General features: G+C 42.7%; 1 protein-coding gene across 1 annotated transcript in view; it reads left to right on the top strand.

Annotated features, from left to right (window-relative positions):
- Positions 1–579: 579 nt before the first annotated feature.
- Positions 580–21650, top strand: part of LOC145396836 (uncharacterized) — a 135203-nt gene continuing 114132 nt past the window's right edge. The window contains exon 1 of the mRNA XM_080270120.1: positions 580–895. Within this exon, the coding sequence (XP_080126246.1) occupies positions 580–895 (316 nt within the window). The remainder of the gene's footprint in view (positions 896–21650) is intronic.

Genomic DNA, 21650 nt, shown 5'->3' with positions numbered 1-21650 from the left:
GCCTTAATGAGAGTAAATTATGACCCAGTGTGGGGTTGATGAGAGAGAGAGAGAGAGAGAGAGAGAGGGAGGGAGGTAGAGGTAGAGGGAGAATAATTATGGAACGTACTAAAAGTTTTGTGGGATTTTTGTATTAGAGAGAGGTAAACGTGACATGATACAGGTAAAGACAGTAAAAAAAAAAAAAAAGTAATGAAAAAGTTAGTAGTGCCATGAATTGCGTTAAATCAGTGGGTATAATACTGACAGTTCCGAAATGAAACTTAGGAATGAGACAGAGAAACCACAAGGAAAGTAACGATAGGAAAAGAGACGAAAAAGTTGAGACAGATAAAGACAGAAAGAACAGGGGAAGATAAGAAAGGATATGGTGCAGTGGAACAGTGGAAGTATTGGCAGACTTACCGAAATGAAACGCAGAAGTGAGACAGCGAGACCTCACGGAAAAGAACGATAAGAAGAAAAAAAGTAGTGAACAGAAAAGGCCAGTAAAAGAAAAAGACAGGAAAAATATCAGAAATAAGTTAAGTGTGCCAAAGGATCCGGTAAATCAGTGAGACTATTGTGAACAGTTCCGAAATGACTCGCACGAATGAGACAGTGACCCCAGACGGAAAAGGACAAGTTGGCATGATCCTCACCTCGGCCCCATGCTGCCCCCAGGAGAGCCCCACCCCGCCCCGCCCCACCACCACACCCAGGGGCTCCATGAGGGGGGTAGGGGGCATGGGTGTGGCTTTGGTGGTGGCCTTGGTGGTGGTGGTTGCGGTAGGGGTGGTGGGGGCGAGTGAGCTGCCGGACCGAGAGTGCTGTGACTCGGCACCACCGCCTCCACCCCACTACCTCACCGTGACCTCGACATCAACAACATCCACACCTCATCCGCCATCACCAGGTAGGTCATTAGCGTTATTAGGTTATTTGGGATGCTGAAGACGAAGCATTTATTTCAGTTTATTTCTTTTAGCAGATCAAGGGCGGGATTCTCATGCGGGTAGGAAGCCCACCAACACCTCTTCCTTAATGCCATCTATGTCTACATTAAAAGAAAAAAAAAAGATATAAGAAGCAAAAAAAATATTTTGATGGGTAGTTTGGAGACTAAATCGTTAAGAAGGAGGTGCTAGGGAGCCATCTTATCTGACGAGAATACAAATCTAAGAGTGACCAAAATTATCTCAAAATTATCACGTGGTCTTTGTGGGTGTATTGTTTTGTTTTTGATTTAGACCGATCCAGGGTTAAGTTCTATGTCATCTCCTGTATACCTTTAGACACTCGGGTTAAGTTGGCAAATAAATGGTGTTTGGGGATGGGAAAAGGTGGTGGGATTTAGGTGGCGAGGGATGAAAGGTCAGGGTAATGGGTCATATTTCAGGCACAGCTTCAGTGTGCTGTCTGCAGGGCTGGGGTCAGTTCATTTTTTCATTTTAGTTCAGCATAAAATCTGAATCAGTTCCAGTTCAGTTCATTCGTATATAAAAAAAGAAATCTTCAGTTCCAAATCAGTTCATTATGGTCGATATTTCATTTATTAAAATATTTTCAATTCAGAATCAGTTTTAAGCTACCCAGTACCATTAATCGAACGGAAATAAAAATGAGGTTTCAAATTATTTTTAACTTTTATGATAACAAACTGTATATTTTACTGTTTATTTGAGTTTACTGTAAGTTAATTATTGTAAATAATGAATTCGCATAGGCCTGTGACAGTATAAAATATTATTGTATCGTCAGTCATCAGTTCATTGATATCAATTCCAATTCAGTTCATTTTATTTTTATATTTTTCTCAGTTCTAATTCAGTTCCAGTTCACAGTTTTTTTTAAATCAATTCCAATTCAGTTCCAATTCCATTCATAATTGACCCCAGCCCTGGATGTCTGCGATTTTGAGTAGTAGCAGTAGGCTAATAGCAGGTAGTAGTAATAGCATTAGTAGTAGTTCTTGTTTTTACTACAGTCTACTGCTGCTACTACTACTGCAACCACTACTACTGCTATTATTATTATTATTATTATTATTATTTGTTGCTGTCGTAGTTAGCAGCAGGTGCAGCTTACTAATCAATCACCCCATCGCTACAATAACGATCCATTTCATTGTATTTCAATCTCCAGACGATTTATTCAGCCTAGGAGAGACTTAGAAATTCGTGAGATAAATTAGAGTTCTTATTAAACCATTCACTCATTTTTTTTTAGCTGAAAATCGTGTGAAGATCGGAAAGTTTTAAAAGTTGACATTGAGGTGAAAGGGTGAATAATATATGTATGACTTCCCCCCCCCTCTCTCTCTCTCTCTCTCTCTCTCTCTCTCTCTCCGTGACATTTAGTTTCAACCCCCGCCTCATGCACAGGTCATTGAGGGGGGTTGCAACAAATGACTCTGGTATCAACACTATCCCATTCCCACCACCCCCTCCCTCCTTCCTATCTTTCCTCCCATTTCCCTCCATCTCCAAACACCCTCCTCCTCCTCCTCCTCCTCCTCCTTTCCAGCTCCCTCGATATACTCCTCTCCATTTCATCCTTCCTTACCACTCTTCCCTCCTGTCTCTTCTACTCATCCCTTCCCCTTCCCTCCTTATCTTTGCCTCCATCTCCTCTCCTCGCCTCCCTCCCCCTTTCATTCTCCTCCTCCTCCTGTCCCTTCTTTCATTCACCTCCCTTTTCCCTCTTCTCCTCCTTCCCATCTTCGCCACCTGCCCTCATCAACTCCCTCTGCTTCCCTCTTCACCCGCCATCCTTTCTCCCCTCCCTTTCCCTACACACACACTTTCTCTCTCTCTCTCTCTCTCTCTCTCTCTCTCTCTCTCTCTCTCTCTTTAATACTTTTTTTTAAAGCTCCGGTATCGGTAGCTAAAAATACTGACCCCGCTGCATAATGCTAGGCCGGTGTGAGAGAGAAAGAGAATGAGTGAGCGAGTGTGTGCGGGAGAGAGAGAGAGAGAGAGAGAGAGAGAGAGAGAGAGAGAGAGAGAGAGAAAGGGAAGTGGGGGGTGAGGAATGCCACCGTCATTCATTGTGGGGGAGATCAAAGGCTAAGAACACGCAGGATGAAGTAAGGGTTATTCAAGGGTTATTCACCGCACGTGGATCTGGTGGGGAAGTGTGGTGATTATTTTCCAAGAGATATAATAATAATTTTCATCATCAGCACCACCATGACCCTTTTTCCTGCCCAATGATGGAGTGTTATTATTATTATTATTATTATTATTATTATTATTACTACTACTACTACTACGACTATTGTTGTTGTTGTTGTTATTATTATTATTATTATTAACTCCGCCGACGAAATTGAACAGAGGTTATGTATTCACCCGTGTCAGTTTGTCTATGTACGATATATCTCAGAAAGTTGTAATTAGATTCCAGTGAAATGTGGTGGGCAGTGCGCCAAGGAGGAGTTGATTAAATTACGAGGTGGACTTGGATCCAGTTACAGGAATAAATCATAAACTTTATTTGCGTTGGCGGAGGTATGCACTCTCTGAACTTTTGTAACAGGGCAGACTAAGGCTGTAGGGGTAAATGAGCGTGTAGGACCGTGAAAATCTATTAGAAAAGAGGAATGGCATGAGTTTCCCTTCCCTTTCCTACCCTTCCCTTCCATTCCCTTCCCTTTCCTACCCTTCCTTTCCCTTCCATTCTCTTCCCTTTCCTACCCTTCCATTCTCTTCCCTTTCCTACCCTTCCCTTCCTTTCCCTCTCCTACCCTTCCCTTCCCTTCCCAAATAAACTCACACGCCTTTCACCTCACACAATTCTCAGCCCCTCCCTCCCCTCCTAGACGAATTTCCTTCAGATGATTTTCAGGTCTCTCCCCTTCACACATTTAGACGATTTTGCTCCGTGCCTCTTCACTCCCAGACAACTTCCCCATAAGACGATTTTTCAGCTCACTCATCTCACCCACAGACGGTTTTTAGCTCACTCATCTCTCGCAGACGATTTTCAGCTCACTCTTCTCACTCACAGACGGTTTTCAGCTTTCCCTCTCCTCATATCCAGACGGTTTTCACCTGGTAAGCATAAAAGTTTAGCTGTAAATGCCTCAAACTGGGTGAGAAAATTACTAATCGCTGCAGTAACCACCATTTTTCTTCCTTCTCCTCCTCCTCCTCCTTTTTCTTCCTTCTCCTCCTCCTCCTCCTTCGCCTCCTCCACCTCCTCCTCCTCTTTTTTCTTCCTTCTCTTCCTGTCCCTCCTCCTCGTGCACCATCCCTCCTCCTCCTCCTCCTTTCCTGCTCCTGTCCGCCATTCATCCTCCTCCTCCTCCTCTTCCATTTTTTTTTTTTTTTTTTTCAAGCTTTGGGTAGACTTCGTACGGGAGAGGTTTGGCAAAACTTTCACTAACCTGTTGACTTCTAGAGAGACAAACACATGTTAAATAAATGGATAAATAAAGGAATTAGTAAATAAATACGAGTAAAATGGTAAGCTAATGGCCTGAAGAATATTAAAAAATAGTTCATGAGAGGACGTATTATTATTTATTTATTTATTTTGTGCTGTTTATACTGCCACAAAACGGTTTTATTCAACGTCCTGGAGGCGTCGTAAAGAAATTGCTCCTATATCCAACCCCACCAGATCGAAATACTCAGTAGGATATAGAAAATCGTCTGTAATGTCTAGAACACAATTAAAAAATAAAATACGTTATGGGAGTGAGGGGATACATAGGTTAATAAGGGCATATATAAGTACCTGTTACACCTGTCAGCCGTAATTAAAAAGGTCAGGTGTGTTGAGGTAATTCGTTTGGAGGTGACAAGAATGAGATAAAATAACCTCATCAGAACGCGTGGGGGTTCATTGGATATTGTTTTTGGTGTGTCAGTTAATATTAAATTTACTTCTTTAAACCTGATTATAATTTCTTTCCAGGTATGTGATGCTCTTGTCTTGCCCCACTACAGGTCTGTAAGTACCATTTAATTATTTCAGTTATAAGTATGTTTAAGTTGGTTGTAAGTGTAAGTAATGTAGGCCAAGGTACAATGATGAAGAGTTGCACGCGGGAAATATCGTTCAAATTGTGTGTGTGTGTGTGTGTGTGTGTGTGTGTGTGTGTGTGTGTGTGTGTGTGTGTGTGTGTGTACCCTTCTGCAGACCTACACATTGCCCAAGTTGTTATTGTGTTCTGAATAAGTCAAGGAGAGAAGATGGAAAGGGAAGGGGAAAAGAGAGAAAGAGAGGGAAATGAGAATAGGAAGAAACAAAGGAAAGGAGGAGAGAGAAAGAGGAGACAGGAGGGGAATCGTACTTAAATGTATAGTGACTGTCGTAAATGGTGAAAGATTACGAGGAGGAAAAAAATCATACCGGTACACAGATGACCACTGAACATTAAATGGAGATGATGAGCGAAAACGAACGAACAAAAGAGAGTAAAAGGTGGAAGGAAGTAATTAAGTGAACATCTACAGCTAAACAGCGAACAGGACCACAACAAGGCAAACATGAGCTCAGAAATTAGTGTTCAAAAGGGGGCATTAGGAAAAAATTGATAAAGATGGAGACAGAACGTTTAGGATAGGAAAAAACGCATGTGAGTGAATGATGACGAAAGGAAGGAGTTTTGACAGAAGGAAAGATGCAGACAGGGATGGCAATAAAGGCAGGGCAGGGCAATAAGAGAGGCAGAAAGGTCAGGGTAGTGAGAGGGAAGGAAAGGAAAGGGAAGGGCAGAGAAGAAAAGACAGGAAATTCAGGGCAGAAAAGGAAAGTTCAGAGCAGGGTAGGGTTGGTTGGGGGTAGGGTAGAGTAGGGATGGGTAGGGTAGAGTAGGGATAAGGTAGGGTAGGATAGGATAAAGTAGGGATGGGCAGGGAAGGGAGAAGAGAGGCAAGGCAAAGTAAGGGAGGCATTGAGAAGAGGGTGGTGGGGTGAGGGAGGGAGTGTGACCTCTTACACAGCCTATATATAGCTTAGGTAAGACTGGAATCACAACCACGCACCACATTATACAGTACCACACTGCCCTATAACCTTTACACCACCATACCACACCACTACACCCATACAACACACCCCTAATCCATGCCACTGTATCCATACCACTATACCACATCACAACACATTGTACCAGAACACCACACCCGTACGCCATACCACCACGCCCTTACACCGCACCACACCATACCACACCACACCACATCAGTATACCGCATCACACCGCTGAGAATGCGACCCTTTATCTGCTTATATTTTTCCCTTTTCAACATTCCCTTTTTTCCCGTCAATGTCCCCTTGTACTGGCTCGTGTCATTGCTTTCCCTGGCGTGTTCGTTTATATCCTTCATTTGTACCCCATTGCGGTGGTGGAGAGGGACGCCTTCACGTGGTGGCACCGATAAAACCAAGCCCCTTTCCTGCCTGGTTGTGCAAAAGGATGGTGGTGGGTTGCAGGAGGAGGGCAACTTTTAGCCTGCAGTCCATTGGGTTTGAAGGTCACAGAAAGGTCAGAGGTTAAGATCACGGGTCAAGGTCAACGTGTGTGTGTGTGTGTGTGTGTTTCGTTGTGGTGTGTGTGTTGTGTTGTGGTGTGTGTGTGTGTGTGTGTGTGTGTGTGTGTGTGTGTGTGTGTGTGTATGTGTGTGTGTGTTTACCTAGGGACCACCTTAATCTAGGTAAAACATCCGGTACTGCAAGACTCAGACACAATACATTAAGGAAGCGAATAAGTAAAATCCTTTATTGATACGTTATTTTTTATTATTATTATTTTTTTTTTGAGGCTGGAGATTCACGAAAAAAGATCAGCTGCATTTCGTAACCGGGATATATTTTTTGTAGGAAAAAAAAAAAAAAATCTCCCTATATCTTGTTCGTGCTGTATAAAGAAAATATTAGTTACCAGAAAATTGCAGTGTATATTTTTTACAGGAAGGAGGACAGAGCAAAAGTTTAACACACACACACACACACACACACACATACACACACATACACACAAATATAGACGTACTCACACACACACACACACACACACACACACACACACACGCGCACACACACACACACACACACACACACACACACACACACACACAAATATAGACGTACTCACACAAATATAGACACACACACACACACACACACACACACACACACATACACACAAATATAGACGTACTCACACAAATATAGACACACACACACACACACACACACACACACACACACACACATACACACATACACACAAATATAGACGTACTCACACAAATACACACACACACACACACACACACACAAATATAGACGTACTCATACAAATATAGACACACACACACACACACACACACACACACACACACACACACACACACACACACACCGCTCGCTGGTGCAGTGGTAACGCTTTCGCTTGCCAACTGGTGGACGGGAGTTCGCGCCTCGCTCAGGTTGCGAAAAGTTTCACTGACGAAGTGGGTGGTTACTGTCCCCCTTGAGCAAGGGGACGGGTGTGTGCGTGTGTGAAGGTCACAGCCTTGCCCTTAGATCAGACTATATGAGCTCTCAGCTCCCTTCCGGGAGGGTAAAAGCTGACGATCACGACCAACAAGTGATCCTGACCGACCCGGTGAATTACACACACACACACACACACACACACACACACACACACACACACACACACCTTATTCATCCCGGAAATTGAAATCAGAGTTACGAGTGGAAATATAATCGTAAGTTTAGTGTGCAAATCCAGTCGTAAGTTAGAGGGTGGCCAGCGACCCGTAAAATGGCGCTACGATGGTTCTTGCTGGAGTTTGGCCTGACGGGATAAACTGCCTACTCTTACGCTCTTCTTTACCCCTTCTCGACCTCTCTGACCCTTCCTTGACCCCTCTTGACTCCTTGACCCCCCCTCGACCTCTCTGACCCCTCGACTCCTTGACCCTTCCCTGACCCCTCTTGACTCGACCCTTCCTTGACCCTTATTGACCCTTCTTTGACCTCTCTTGACTCCTAGACCCTTCTTGACTCCTTGACCCTTCTTTGACCCCTCTTGACTCCTTCATCCCTCTTGACTTTTGACCCCTCTTGACTCCTTGACCTCTCGACTTCTTGACTCCTTGACCTCTCTGGACTCCTTGACCCCTCTTGACTCCTTGACCTCTCTTGACTCCTTTGTAGGACTACATAATAGATAGATAGATAAATAGATAGATAGAGAGACAGATAGAAGCAGGAAGTCAAATGATGAGAAGGTGTTGTGTTTGCGAGAAGCGAGCAGCGCTAAACGCTTACACGGGGGAAAGCTGCTGACAGCTAACTGAATCATCTCCTTACTGGCCGCTGTCGTCAGCTTTCCCCCGTGTAAGCGTTTAGCGCTGCTCGCTTCTCGCAAACACAACACCTTCTCATCATTTGACTTCCTGCTTCTATCTGTCTCTCTATCTATCTATTTATCTATCTATCTATTATGTAGTCCTACACCTTGACCCCTCTTTACTCCTTGACCGTTATTGACTCCTTGACCCTTCCTTGACCCCACTTGACTCCTTGACCTCTCGACTCCTTGACCCGTATTGACTCCTTGACCCTTCCATGACCCCTCTTGATTCGACCCTTCCTTGACCCCTCTCGACTCCTTGACCCTTCCTTGACCTCTCTTGACTCCTTGACCTTTCTTGACCCCTCGTGATTCCTTGACCTTTCTTGACTCCTTGGCCCTTCCTTGACCCCCTTGCCTCATGAAAAGACCCGGGAGACGAGGATAATTACCGGTAGCTGTTCTCTCTCTCTCTCTCTCTCTCTCTCTCTCTCTCTCTCTCTCTCTCTCGACTAGGTTGCCTTCTGAAACAGCCAACAAAACGGGAATAAATAATGTTATTTTCCCATTTTATTTATTTACATATCTTTGCCTTCGTTGGGCTCCTTACCTGCTGAAAGTTCGAAAAAGTCGATTATTTTTTTTTTTTTCAGCCCTGCCTCGCTTGACACGGTTACCTGCTAAAAAAAAAAAAATACTCCTTCAAGAATCGCTTTTGGGCCGATTACCTGCTAAAATGAGCAAGGGGAAAATTGGATGTATATATATATATTTTTTACTTCTTCCAGCCCTCTTTAAGCTAGTTACCCCCCTCAAAAAAAAAAATGTAAACGGAAAAAAGTCAGATTATTATTATTATTTTTTTTAATTTTTTTCTTTTTTTTTTTTTTCCTTTTTTATTGGATTGTTGAGGGTATAAATTTTGCGTGTGTGTGTGTGTGTGTGTGTGTGTGTGTGTGTGTGTGTGTGTGTGTGTGTGTGTGTGTGTGTGTGTGTGTGTGTGATGGCGGCGAGGTAGCGTCCGTTTTCTTTGAAGAATGATTAATGGGATCCTCATCTATAATTAATTTCTGATGAGATAGCCTTTTTATAAATAATTTTTGCGTCGTGAGGTGTAAGGTATATAGGAGCGACACGGCACTAGGTTATATGTTTCTGTTTGTTGTTGTGATGTTCTTGTCCTTCTGGTGTTTTTGTTCTGGTGTTCTTATTCTGCTGTTATTGTCCTGGTGTTCGTGTTCTTGTTTTGGTGTTCTTGTTCTAGTGTTCTTGTTTTGGTGTTCATGTTCTGGTGTTCTTGTTCTGGTGTTCATGTCCTGGTGTTCTTGTTTTGGTGTTCATGTTCTGGTGTTCTTGTTTTGGTGTTCATGTTCTGGTGTTCTTGTTCTAGTGTTCTTGTCCTGGTGTTCTTGTTCTGGTGTTCATGTCCTGGTGTTCTTGTTCTGGTGTTCTTGTTTTGGTGTTCATGTTCTGGTGTTCTTGTTCTGGTGTTCATGTTCTGGTGTTCTTGTTCTAGTGTTCTTGTTTTGGTGTTCATGTTCTGGTGTTCTTGTTCTGGTGTTCATGTCCTGGTGTTCTTGTTTTGGTGTTCATGTTCTGGTGTTCTTGTTCTGGTGTTCATGTTTTGGTGTTCATGTTCTGGTGTTCTTGTTCTGGTGTTCATGTTTTGGTGTTCATGTTCTGGTGTTCTTGTTCTGGTGTTCATGTCCTGGTGTTCTTGTTTTGGTGTTCATGTTCTGGTGTTCTTGTTCTGGTGTTCATGTCCTGGTGTTCTTGTTTTGGTGTTCATGTTCTGGTGTTCTTGTTTTGGTGTTCATGTTCTGGTGTTCATGTTTTGGTGTTCATGTTCTGGTGTTCTTGTTTTGGTGTTCATGTCCTAGTGTTCTTGTTCTGGTGTTCATGTTCTGGTGTTCTTGTTCTGGTGTTCATGTTTTGGTGTTCATGTCCTGGTGTTCTTGTTTTTGTGTTCATGTCCTAGTGTTCTTGTTCTGGTGTTCTTGTTTTGGTGTTCATGTTCTGGTGTTCTTGTTCTGGTGTTCATGTTTTGGTGTTCATGTTCTGGTGTTCTTGTTCTAATGTTCTTGTTTTGGTGTTCATGTTCTGGTGTTCTTGTTCTGGTGTTCATGTTCTGGTGTTCATGTTCTGGTGTTCATGTTCTGGTGTTCTTGTTCTGGTGTTCTTGTTTTGGTGTTCTTGTTCTGGTGTTCTTGTTCTGGTGTTCTTGTTCTGGTGTTCTTGTTCTGGTGTTCTTGTTCTGGTGTTCGTGTTCTGGTGTTCATGTTCTGGTGTTCTTGTTCTGGTGTTCGTGTTCTGGTGTTCTTGTCCTGGTGTTCTTGTTCTGGTGTTTGTGTTCTGGTGTTCTTGTTCTTGTGTTCATGTTTTGGTGTTCTTGTGACGAAGGTGGTGCATACTTGGTCTTCCCACATAGGTGCTGATTGCGCCTTGTTTCGTGGGATGCAGGCTAACCCTGCCTAAGAACCACAGACTCTCTCTCTCTCTCTCTCTCTCTCTCTCTCTCTCTCTCTCTCTCTCTCTCTCTCTCTCTCTCTCTCTCTCTCTCTCTCTCTCTCAGCGATTTAAGGTTTAAGTATACGAACCGTTATGTAAAGTAAGATTTTTTCGTCTCCTCCTCCTCCTCCTCCTTCTTCTTCTCTCCTCCTCCTCCTCATCCTTCTTCCTCTTAAGAGCTGACTCTTATTCCATTATACCGCGCAGAAAGGTAAGTTTACGCCCTCATAACTCCCCCCCTCTCTCTCTCTCTCTCTCTCTCTCTCTCTCTCTCTCGTTTCAAAATATTTTCTGTATTGTCCTTTTGACACTTATAAAATATTTTAGATAGTCATACGGAATTCTTTAAAGCATTTTCATTTTTATACACTGAGTCGGGGGAGAATGTATTTATCTTTCTTTCTTTCTCTATTTTCTCAGTTTTGGATACCAGATTGCGAAATATGATGATGATGATGGTTAGGGTGATGATGGTAGTGGTGGTGATGATGATGATGGTGGTGGTGGTGGTTGTGATGGTGGTGGCGGTGGGGATGATGATGATGGTGGTAGTTGTGATGGTGGTGGTGGTGGGGATGATGATGATGGTGGTGGTTGTGATGATTGTGGTGATGATGATGATGGTGGTGGTGGGGATGATGATGATGGTGGTGGTGGGGATGATGATGATGGTGGCGGTGGTGATGATGGTGGTGGTAGTGGTGATGATGGTGATAGTGGTGGTGATGATAATGATGTTGGTTTCGACAGTGATGATGGTAATGGAGGTTGATGGTGGTGATGACTAAGTTGGTTAATTTTTTTTACTGTTTAATAATTTCAGTGTCTTTAGCTGGTCTTTATCATTGTACATTTGGTTTCGTCTCATGAATTCGTATTTGTTATTTTGCGTCATGTTTTTAGTGTTTCATTTTTCGTATGTATTGTCTTTTTTGTTTTTGTTTTACCGTATATGATTTAATTTAACATTTATATATATATTTTTTAATATGGGGTGTATATTACGGTGCACTCTTAGCCCTTAATTAATCACCAAAAGGGATAAGGTAAAGCTTGCAAGAAAACTAACTTAACTTTACTGTACACCATAACATACACAACCAAAGATGAAACCAGGGTTCGTTTTACAAAAGGAGGATTCATATAGGCCTCAGAATACAAATGTAAAACAAATGATTTCTTACCTAACCAGAACACACTCAGTGGAGGCTAAATACTCACAATGCTCGAGGAAACGTGGAGACCAGTGAAATAATCCACACATAAATCTCACACTGGTTTAAATGGAGGAGTGAACCAGAACTGGGAAATGATGCACAAACTGTGTTGTAATCAAAGACACGTATTGAGTAGTGTTGGGGAAAAGTGCAACACAATGTGACAAAAGTGTAACGTGACAGTAAATAAGACAAAATGTGTAAAAAAAATGTCTGTACAAAAATGAGACAAAATGTGTACAGGGGTGTGTGTACAAAATGAGACAAAATGTGTCTTCACATTTTCCTCGACCTTATAAAGCAGACATACTCCGCCTTTCTCAGGTAATTAACCACTAGGCTGTCTTATGGAATATCTACAGCCACTCACCAAGTACAGAGGCACCTGCTACCAAGGGGAGCCAATGGCGAAGTTACATAAATTAAGAAGGCAGAGGAAACGTTATTTAGGCTTCTATATGCAAATACTCTCTTTTAGTTCCTCTCACACTATAAGTTACACCCACAGTTAAAGGACAAGAGGGATTTTCTGCGTAATTTATGAGAAAAACATCTGGTGTGTTATCAGTCCAGTGACCGCTAAGTAAACGCAGCTGGGGACGAGGGCTACCTCTTACAGCCGCAAAACTGATAAGGAAAAGAATTTATCTTCTTGATGGCTCGTCTGTCTCCTTACGTTATCACTTATTTTCTGTTTCACTCATTCGCTGCTGGGGTAACTACACCAGTAACATTTTTTATGTTAACTTAGTCTTTATTATACTCTGTTTTCACCTGAGGGAATTGGGCCACTCCCTCGTGAAGCTCGATGTGTGATAGTTATAAGGTTGCATCTCCTTGGTTACTAGGCAGATCAACCCTCCTGCCTGACTGCACTTGGCCATCAACTGACCTGAAAGGGGTTGGGTTTCTTATCATGTTACAGCAAGCGCACTTTTGTTTATTTCACGTATGTATGTACTGTGTGTTTGGATGCATGTATGTATGTGTGTGTGTATGATGTACTTGTGTATGCATCTCTCTCTCTCTCTCTCTGTTATATGCATATGTATGTAGCGGTATGCATGTATATATGTTGTTTCTATGTATGTATGTGTGTATGTAAGTTTCAATGTGTACCGGTTATATATGTACGTGTGTACTGTACCGGTATATAATTCCTTTTGTGTCCATTTTCTCTTCTCTTACTCGTTTCTTGTTGTTTTACTCCTCATCCATTCCTTGCTTCTTCCTCTCTTTGCTCATTTTTCTCTCTCCTCTTCCACTCTGCGAAATTGGCGTCGCAGATTAGGTTAGAACAGCGAATTGCCGCCATGGTGAAGCACAGGAGAGAGAGAGAGAGAGAGAGAGAGAGAGAGAGTTCTTGCCTGTGTTCTCGTGGTGTTCTTGTTTGAGTGGTCTGGCAGTTCTTGTTATTGTTGGTGTTTATTTAGAAGGTTGAGGAAGAAGAACGAATTAGGGAAGACCGTGGAGGCCGGGGGACGAAGTGAGTGTTCTGGATGTTCTTGTTGGTGTTCTTGTGAGTGTTCTTGATGTTCTTGATGTTCTTGTTGGTGTTCTTGATGTTCTTGTTGGTGTTCTTGTGAGTGTTCTTGTTGGTGTTCTTGATGTTCTTGTTGGTGTTCTTGATGTTCTTGTTGGTGTTCTTGTGAGTGTTCTTGTTGGTGTTCTTGATGTTCTTGTTGGTGTTCTTGATGTTCTTGTTGGTGTTCTTGTGAGTGTTCTTGGTGTTCTTGATGTTCTTGTTGGTGTTCTTGTGAGTGTTCTTGATGTTCTTGTTGGTGTTATTGTGAGTGTTCGTGAAGTCCTTTTTGGTGTTCTTGTTGATGTTCTTGTGAGTGTTCTTGGTGTTCTTGTGAGTGTTCTTGATGTTCTTGTGAGTGTTCTTGATGTTCTTACTCATGGTGTGTTTACTGTCATGATGCTAAAGAGGGACGCCTTCATGTGGTGGCACTGATATAACCGGGCGATTAGTGGTCATACAAACATCCCTCACCAACTTCCCTGTCCCACAAAAGGAGGATGGTGGCCTGCAGGGGAAGGGGATCTTAAGCCTGCAGTCCACCGGGTGCACATTTCAGACACCTGGGTTATACAAAGAAATGTGGTAGTGAAATTTGGATGTCAAACACCGTAGACTTTTCCCAAACTTTATCTCCTATGGTTTATTATTATTTTTATTATTATTATTATTATTATTATTATTATTATTATTATTATTATTATTATTGTTGTTATTATTATTATCGGAAATCTCTCGTACAAAGATCAGAAAAAATACCCAAGTCCACCTGTAATTAAGGTCAAGAAGTGAAGCAGGTAACCTTTGTAATATAGTGTCTTATATATTTGTTATTTATTTATTTTTCAAGCATATATTTATAAGATAAATTTGAACTGTCAGGTAGCGGTTCAGAACAAAAAAAACAGCAGTCTCTCTCTCTCTCTCTCTCTCTCTCTCTCTCTCTCTCTCTCAGGCGTGGGTTGGTGCATTTCAGAGCTCAGGGAAAATTGTACATTGTTACATACTGGAAAGATGAACAGCGTAAATAATTGGGCAGTTATGAAGCAAGGTTAGTAAGAGAGAGAGAGAGAGTGTTGGTGTAGATTTTAATTCCCTTATACTTCAATTTGTGCCGCTGCCTGGCCATTCAAATTTATCTTTTATCTAACTGAAGCACAGGTAAATAAATAAACAAATAAATAAAACAGTTAGAGTGTTACCTGCTTTACCTCCTGACCCTAATTACAGGTGTTCTTGAAGATGTTCCTGTGGTATCCCGTGAGTGTAAATTGTGTGTGTGTGTGTGTGTGTGTGTGTGTGTGTGTGTGTGTGTGTGTGTGTGTGTGTGTGTTTAAATTGTATGCCAGTTGTGAGGCTTTATGTATGTGTGTAAAAGACTCGCTGAACTGAGAGAGAGAGAGAGAGAGAGAGAGAGAGAGAGAGAGAGAGAGAGAGAGAATACACAACGACTTACTTGTGTGTGGTGTGTGTGTGTATTGACAGACATCACATACGTACACTTATCTCACCTCATTAGGGTATAGTACACACACACACACACACACACACACACACACACACACACACACACACACACACACATTAAAGACTCTGTCTGTCTGTCTGTCTCTGTCTCTCTCTCTCTCTCTCTCTCTCTCTCTCTCTCTCTCTCTCTCTCCATGCTGTAATAGAGTAGCACAGGCAAACAGAAGTACACAGTAACAGGTAACGAGAAATGTACTGCACCATTACTCTCCTGGTAATAGCTGTACCTCACGTCATTGTGTGTGTGTGTGTGTGTGTGTGTGTGTGTGTGTGTGTGTGTGTGTGTGTGTGTGTGTGTGTGTGTGTGTGTGTGTGTGTGTGTGTGTGAAAACCAGAATGAAGAATAGCCTATGTATGTTTATATGCGTTCATATAATTTATGTGTATGTACTGTGTGTCTGTATGCGTGTGTGTGTTCGTGTATGTATGTATGTATTAGTGTGTGTGTATGCAGGAAATGTGTTGTTTTTATATAATCGTGTGTGTGTGTGTGTGTGTGTGTGTGTGTGTGTGTGTGTGTGTGTGTGTGTGTGTGTGTGTGTGCACGTTTTTGGTTGTGTATATTTGTATATTTATATGTTTAGATGTGTTTCTGCCTGTTTGGATGTCTTTGTACTTAGATGCATGTTTGTTTGTGTGTGTGTGTATATAGCGTATGTGCGTATGCCCCTGCCTCCGTCCTTTGGCATCCAGTGAAGATATGTGGGTGTATGTTGGCGTAATGGTGGGCTGTTTATCACTGAATGAGATGCAAAGTAAGTTAAGTAACCTCGTAACGCCCCAGACACACACCACCACTATCTCTCTCTCCCTCCCCCCCCCCTCTCTCTCTCTCAATCTGTCTTCCTACCTACTTACTCGCACCGTCCTTCCTCAATACCTCCCCCTTCCACCTCTCTCTCTCTCTCTCTCTCTCTCTCTCTCTCTCTCTCTCTCTCTCTCTCCTGTGTCTGTGTTTACCTGTCAGTTGATTTACAAAGAGATGACCCAACTACTACAAAAATAAGTAAACGAAACAAAGGCACTCTGGGACAGAATGCTAATCGCCCGCCAGTATATGTTGTTGGGTAAGGTACGAATTACTTTCATACCGAACTTGAAAAATCGCAAAACCTACGGCATGGTCACCGTATTTATTGAAAAATAATGGTCGGCTGACATTCAGTCGCCTTTGATCAAACCCTCACCAAAAGTAATAGGCTTCTGTACATCCACATAGCCTAGGTGTTGTTTCCTGAAGGTTTGGTGAAAGTTTATCCACAACTTTTCGAGATATGATACAGAAACAAACACACACACACACACACACACACACACACACACACACAGAAACCATATCGCCTCGCCTTGCTAAAAAGCGAGCGATAATAAATAAATAAATAAACCATTTTGGCATTCTTAATATTTAGATATGATGGGAACACACACACACACCCCGACAGAAACCATATCGCCTCGCCTTGCTAAAATCGGACGAATATAATAAATAAATAAATAAACCATCTTGCCGTTCTTCATATTTTAGTCTCGATGTTACTGTGTTTTGGCGCTACATGGCCGCCGCTCAACTGGGTCTCATTTTAATTAGGGCTCTTGTGGCTGCCGGATTAACTCAGCGCTGGTATCAGTGGTAGAGCCAGAGACATTTGAGCGTGGGATTAATTTGAACGCTTTATGGATTTCCCCCCTTGTTTCGTTGTAATTTTCTGGTTGATGTGTAAGTTCCGCTCTTTTGCGATTTATTTTTCTGGATGTGTATTTTTCGTTCCTCGTGATTTTTTGTTTTGTCTTTTTTTTTTAATTTGGCTTTGCGTTTTCCGTTCTTTTTCGTTGTTTTTTCTGTTTATGAATTTTTTGTTCTTTTTCGTTTTATTTTTTGTATTTTTTCTGGGTTTTGTATGTTCTCCGCTCGTTCGATTTATTTTTCGGGTTTCTGTCTTTTTTTTTCATTTGTTTTTACTCTGGTTTATGTGTAGTTTTTTTTGTCCTTTTGTTTCACTTTTTTTTTTTTCTTTTTTTCCCGTGACGAAAAATACCTCACTTGTTTTATTAATGGGCGTCGATTGTGGGATGCTGTGTTTGGTTGCAGCACAGTTTGTTTATTCGTTTACTTATTTATGAATGTTGTGTTCGGGTGTAACTAATATCTGTGTGTGTGTGTGTGTGTGTGTGTGTGTGTGTGTGTGTGTGTGTGTGTGTGTGTGTGTGTGACTCGAGCTCTGTGCTGTGTTAAAGTACAGATAACCTAATTTACCGATATCTGTTTTGTGTTGTGTTTTGTGGTGTTACTGTGTTGTGTTTTGTGGTGTTGCTGTGTTGTGTTTTGTTGTGTTGTGTCAGGGTTTTGTTGTGCTGTATTGTGTTGTGTTTTGTTGTGTTGTGTTAGGGTTTTGTTGTGTTGTGTTGTGTTGTGTTGTGTTAGGGGTTTATTGTGCACTGTTGTCATGTGTTGAGATACGTTGTGTTGTGTTTTGTGGTGTTATTGTGTTGTGTTTTGTGGTGTTGTGTTGTATTGTATTGTGCTGCGTTGTGTTGTGTCAGGGTACCGCCAGCCTAAAATAATTGTTAAGATGTTGGGATGGAAAAAATGCAGAAACAAAGATGGAAAAGCACTTCACCTTCTTCCTTCTTACCTCTTACCTTCCCTCTCTTTTTTCTCCCTTTCCTTCCTTTCCCTCCCCCTCCTCTTCCCCTCATCTTCCCTTTCTTTCTTACCCTCCCTTTTCCCTCCCTCTCCCCCTCACCTTCCCCCTCTTTCTCACTCTTACTCTCTTCTCTCGTCTCAAACATTCTCCCTCTCTTCTTTTCCAAATGCCCTCTCTTTCTTCTCCACTCTTTCTTTTTCACCTGTCTCCTATACTTTCTTCTCTCCTCTCTCCTTTTCTCACCTTTTCCCTCTCTTTCTTGCCTCATACCCTCTCTTTCTTCCTCACCATTCATATTTACCCCTTATCTTCCTGTTTATTCTTCCTTTTCTCTTTATTTTTCTCTCTCTTTACTCTTTTTCCCTCCTGTATATCTCTTTACTCTCTTCCCTATTCTCTCCCCTTTCTCCCCTTCTTTTGTCTCTCCTCCTCCCTTTCCCCTCTTCTCTCCCGTTCTCCCCTCGCAGCGATCTAGAAATAGTGATGATTTTAAGGTGTGGAGGGGAGGGGAGATGGAGAGGGGAGGGGGAAGGGAGAGAGAGAGAGAGGGGGGGGGAAGAGGAGGGGAGAAGAAATTAGAAGGGAAGGATGGAAGTAGAAGAGGGAGGGGAAAGGAAGAGGGGGAAGAGAAGAGGAGAGGAAATAAGGAGGGGAAAGGAAGAGGGGGAAGAGAAGAGGAGAGGAAATAAGGAGGGGAAAGGAAGAGGGGGAAGAGAAGAGGAGAGGAAATAAGGAGGGGAACGGAAAGGTAGAGGGAGAAGAGAGAGGGGGAGGGACTGAGAAGGAGGGAAGTTGAGTAGGGGAGAGGGAGAGGGGTATGTGCAGGAAAGGAGAAGGGAGGGAGGGGGAAGGGATTGATGCAAAAAAACAACTAGTAGAGAGGGAAGGGGAGAGAGAGATGGGCAAGAGAAGGGGAGAGGAAATTAGAAGGGAAGGGTGGAAGAAGAAGAGGGAGGGGAAGAGAAGAGGAGAGGAAATAAGGAGGGGAAAGGAAAGTTAGAGAGAGAAGAGAGAGGGGAATGGAAGAGGGGGAGGGACTGAGAAGGAGGGAAGGTGAGTGGGGGAGAGGGAGAGGGGTAGGTACAGGGAAGGAGAAAGGAGGGAGGCTGGAGGAAAGGGAGGGAGAAGGGGAAGAGGTAGACGCAGAAAAACAAACAGAATAGGGGTAAGGGAGAGAGGGTGTGTATTCTCCCTGCAAAACCAGGTGTAAGTTACGACAGGGAGGAGGTCGTAAACATCTTCAAGAATCCCACCTGAGGCTAAGAGTGCATCGGTGTGGCATAAGACAAGACAAGGAGGTTATGCTGAATGCTGCTTTATATCTCAGTTTTTTACCTTGACGTCTTTGGAATAGCCTTGGTAGGTCATCATTTTTTCCTTGACCTCTTTAGAATATTCTTGGTAGGTCATCATTTTTTCCTTGACCTCTTTAGATGGGTCATCGTTTTCTTCCTTGACCTCTTTATTCATGGTGGGTCATCGTTTTTTCCTTGACGTCTTTGGAATATTCTTGGTGGGTCATCGTTTTTTCCTTGACGTCTTTGGAATATTCTTGGTGGGTCATCGCCTCTTTGTCCCTTTATTCGTCTCAAATATTCTAAGTGATTTTGGAGCTCCTAACACCTCTCCCTTAGCTATTTATTTTCTTGCCCCTTTACCGTGGCAAGATATAGTACGTTTCTGGGTCTTATGTTGCGTGGTAGAAAATCTGCGTAAGTAAAGGAAATGCGTAAGAAGAATCCTGCGTACGTGGAAAACCTGGAACAGTACCGTAGTGGTCTTTCAAAAGCAGAGAAAATGCGTAAATTAGATGGTTTGCTAAAGTTCAAAATATCGGAATACTCTCTCTCTCTCTCTCACACACACACACACACACACACACACACACACCAGTCAGGGAAATTAACACAGCACGAATAACTCCACAAGCCATTATTCCAGAAGTAGTCTGCATCCCATTACTAAAACACACACACACACACACACACACACACACACACACACACACACACACACACACACACACACACACACACAAAGAAAAGAAACAAAATGTGAAACGAAAGTAATCCAGGTAACTTTTATTTCCAGATCTTGTGCGTGTGTTAGATAAAGAGAGAGAGAGAGAGAGAGAGAGAGAGTTAGGTCACTTGGAGCAGGTTAGGAAGGTGAGGGGGAGGGAAGGGAGACCAAAGCTGTTACCTTGGTCAATAATCAATCACACAACCTTTCCAGCTCTCTCTCTCTCTCTCTCTCTGTCTCTCTCTCTCTCTCTCTCTCTCTCTCTCTCTCTCTCCATGTATGTATTTACTGTGTATGTATATATGTATGCACTGTATATATGTGTATATGTATGTACGGTATCTATGTATGTAATATGTGTGTGTATCTGTTTGGACGTATATACCGCTATGTATGTACTCGTATGTGTGTATATGTATGTATGTATCGCTATGTATGTAGGCTATGTGTGTGTCTGTTTGTATGTATGTACCGCTATGTATGTGTTTATGTATATGTATGTATGTGCGTATGTATGTCATGTATGTGTATATGTCTTTCCCAAATATTGATGGAGCAATATCACTGACAGGGATCGAGATGGTTGTATGAAGTATGTATGGCGAGTATGACGGGGGTTGACACTTTTTTTTTTTTTTTTTTTAATATAACTCGATAGGCGACAGATTGCCTCAGTCTGGCAGGGGAATGTGAAGCGAATCTATAAAGAATTAAAAGGAATTCACAGAGCACATACCTCCGCGAATACCAGTACAATTTATGATTTACTGCTGTTTTTTCTTTTACCAGCCGGATACTTTTACGATCTCACATAATCAATTCTACGGTCTTTGTCTGCCTCGTTACACAGTCTCTGAGAGCGCATACCTCTGTTAACGTCGTCATATTATCCTTGCATCCACCTGAGAATATAATCAGCTCTTCCTTGACGCATTGCCCACATATCCATCAGATTTTTTTGAGTGATGATGATAATGATGACGATAACGATGGCGATAATGATGACGATAACGATGGTGATAATGATGACGATGGTGATAATGATGATGATGATGATAATGATGACGATGATGATATTGGTGATGATTATAATGATGATGACGATGATGATGAAGAATTATACCGACTAATGGAAAACTTGTTCATTGCTGTTTATACACAACTTGAGAAATAAATTGTGAGTTACGCCCCAAACTTGACCTGTTTATTTAGGTAAGGATGGGAAGGTGTGATGATGCTTTGGGAACCCTGTTTCCTTCCTCTCCTTCTTCCTCCTCCGCCTCTCCCTTCCTCCTCTCCTTCCCTTCCTTCTACATCTTCCCCTCCCCTTCCCCTCTCTTCCTTTCCCTCCTCGCCTCCCCCTTCCCCCTTCCTCTCCCCCTCCCCTCTCTCCCCTTTCGTTCCCCCCTCCCCCCCCTGAGAAAATCCATGTATAGATATTCTTTCCTGGGCTGGCTATTGATGCACAGACACACACACATACACGCCTCCCCCCACACACACGGACTCACACACGCACATACACGCCTCCCCCCCACACACACGCACATACACGCCTCCCCTCTTCCACACACATACACACCTCTCACCACACACACATACACTCCTTCCCCACACACAGACACATACATGCCTCCCCCGTGTGTGTGTGTATGAGAGAGAGAGGGAGAGGGAGGAAGGGAGTTCGGAAAATATGAGTAAACCTGACTTCGTGTCAGGATATTTAAAAAAGAAAGAAAAAGAAAATAGTCAAATCCCAGTTGTATAAAGTCAGTTATGGAGGAGAAGAGAGTGCAGGTGTGGGTGTGGCAGGTGTGAGTGTAGCTGGTGTGGTTGAGACAGGTGTGGGTGTGATAGGTGAGTGAGACAAGTGTGGGTGTGGAAGGTGTGAGTGTGGCAGGTGTGGGTGA

Source organism: Coenobita brevimanus, chromosome 39, assembly GCF_032717465.1.
Source record: "Coenobita brevimanus isolate Jiangsu-jjx chromosome 39, ASM3271746v2, whole genome shotgun sequence".
NCBI classification, from domain to species: domain Eukaryota; kingdom Metazoa; phylum Arthropoda; class Malacostraca; order Decapoda; family Coenobitidae; genus Coenobita; species Coenobita brevimanus.
The sequence above is the reverse complement of the archived record's forward strand: the minus strand, read 5'-3'. Positions and strand labels throughout refer to the sequence as shown.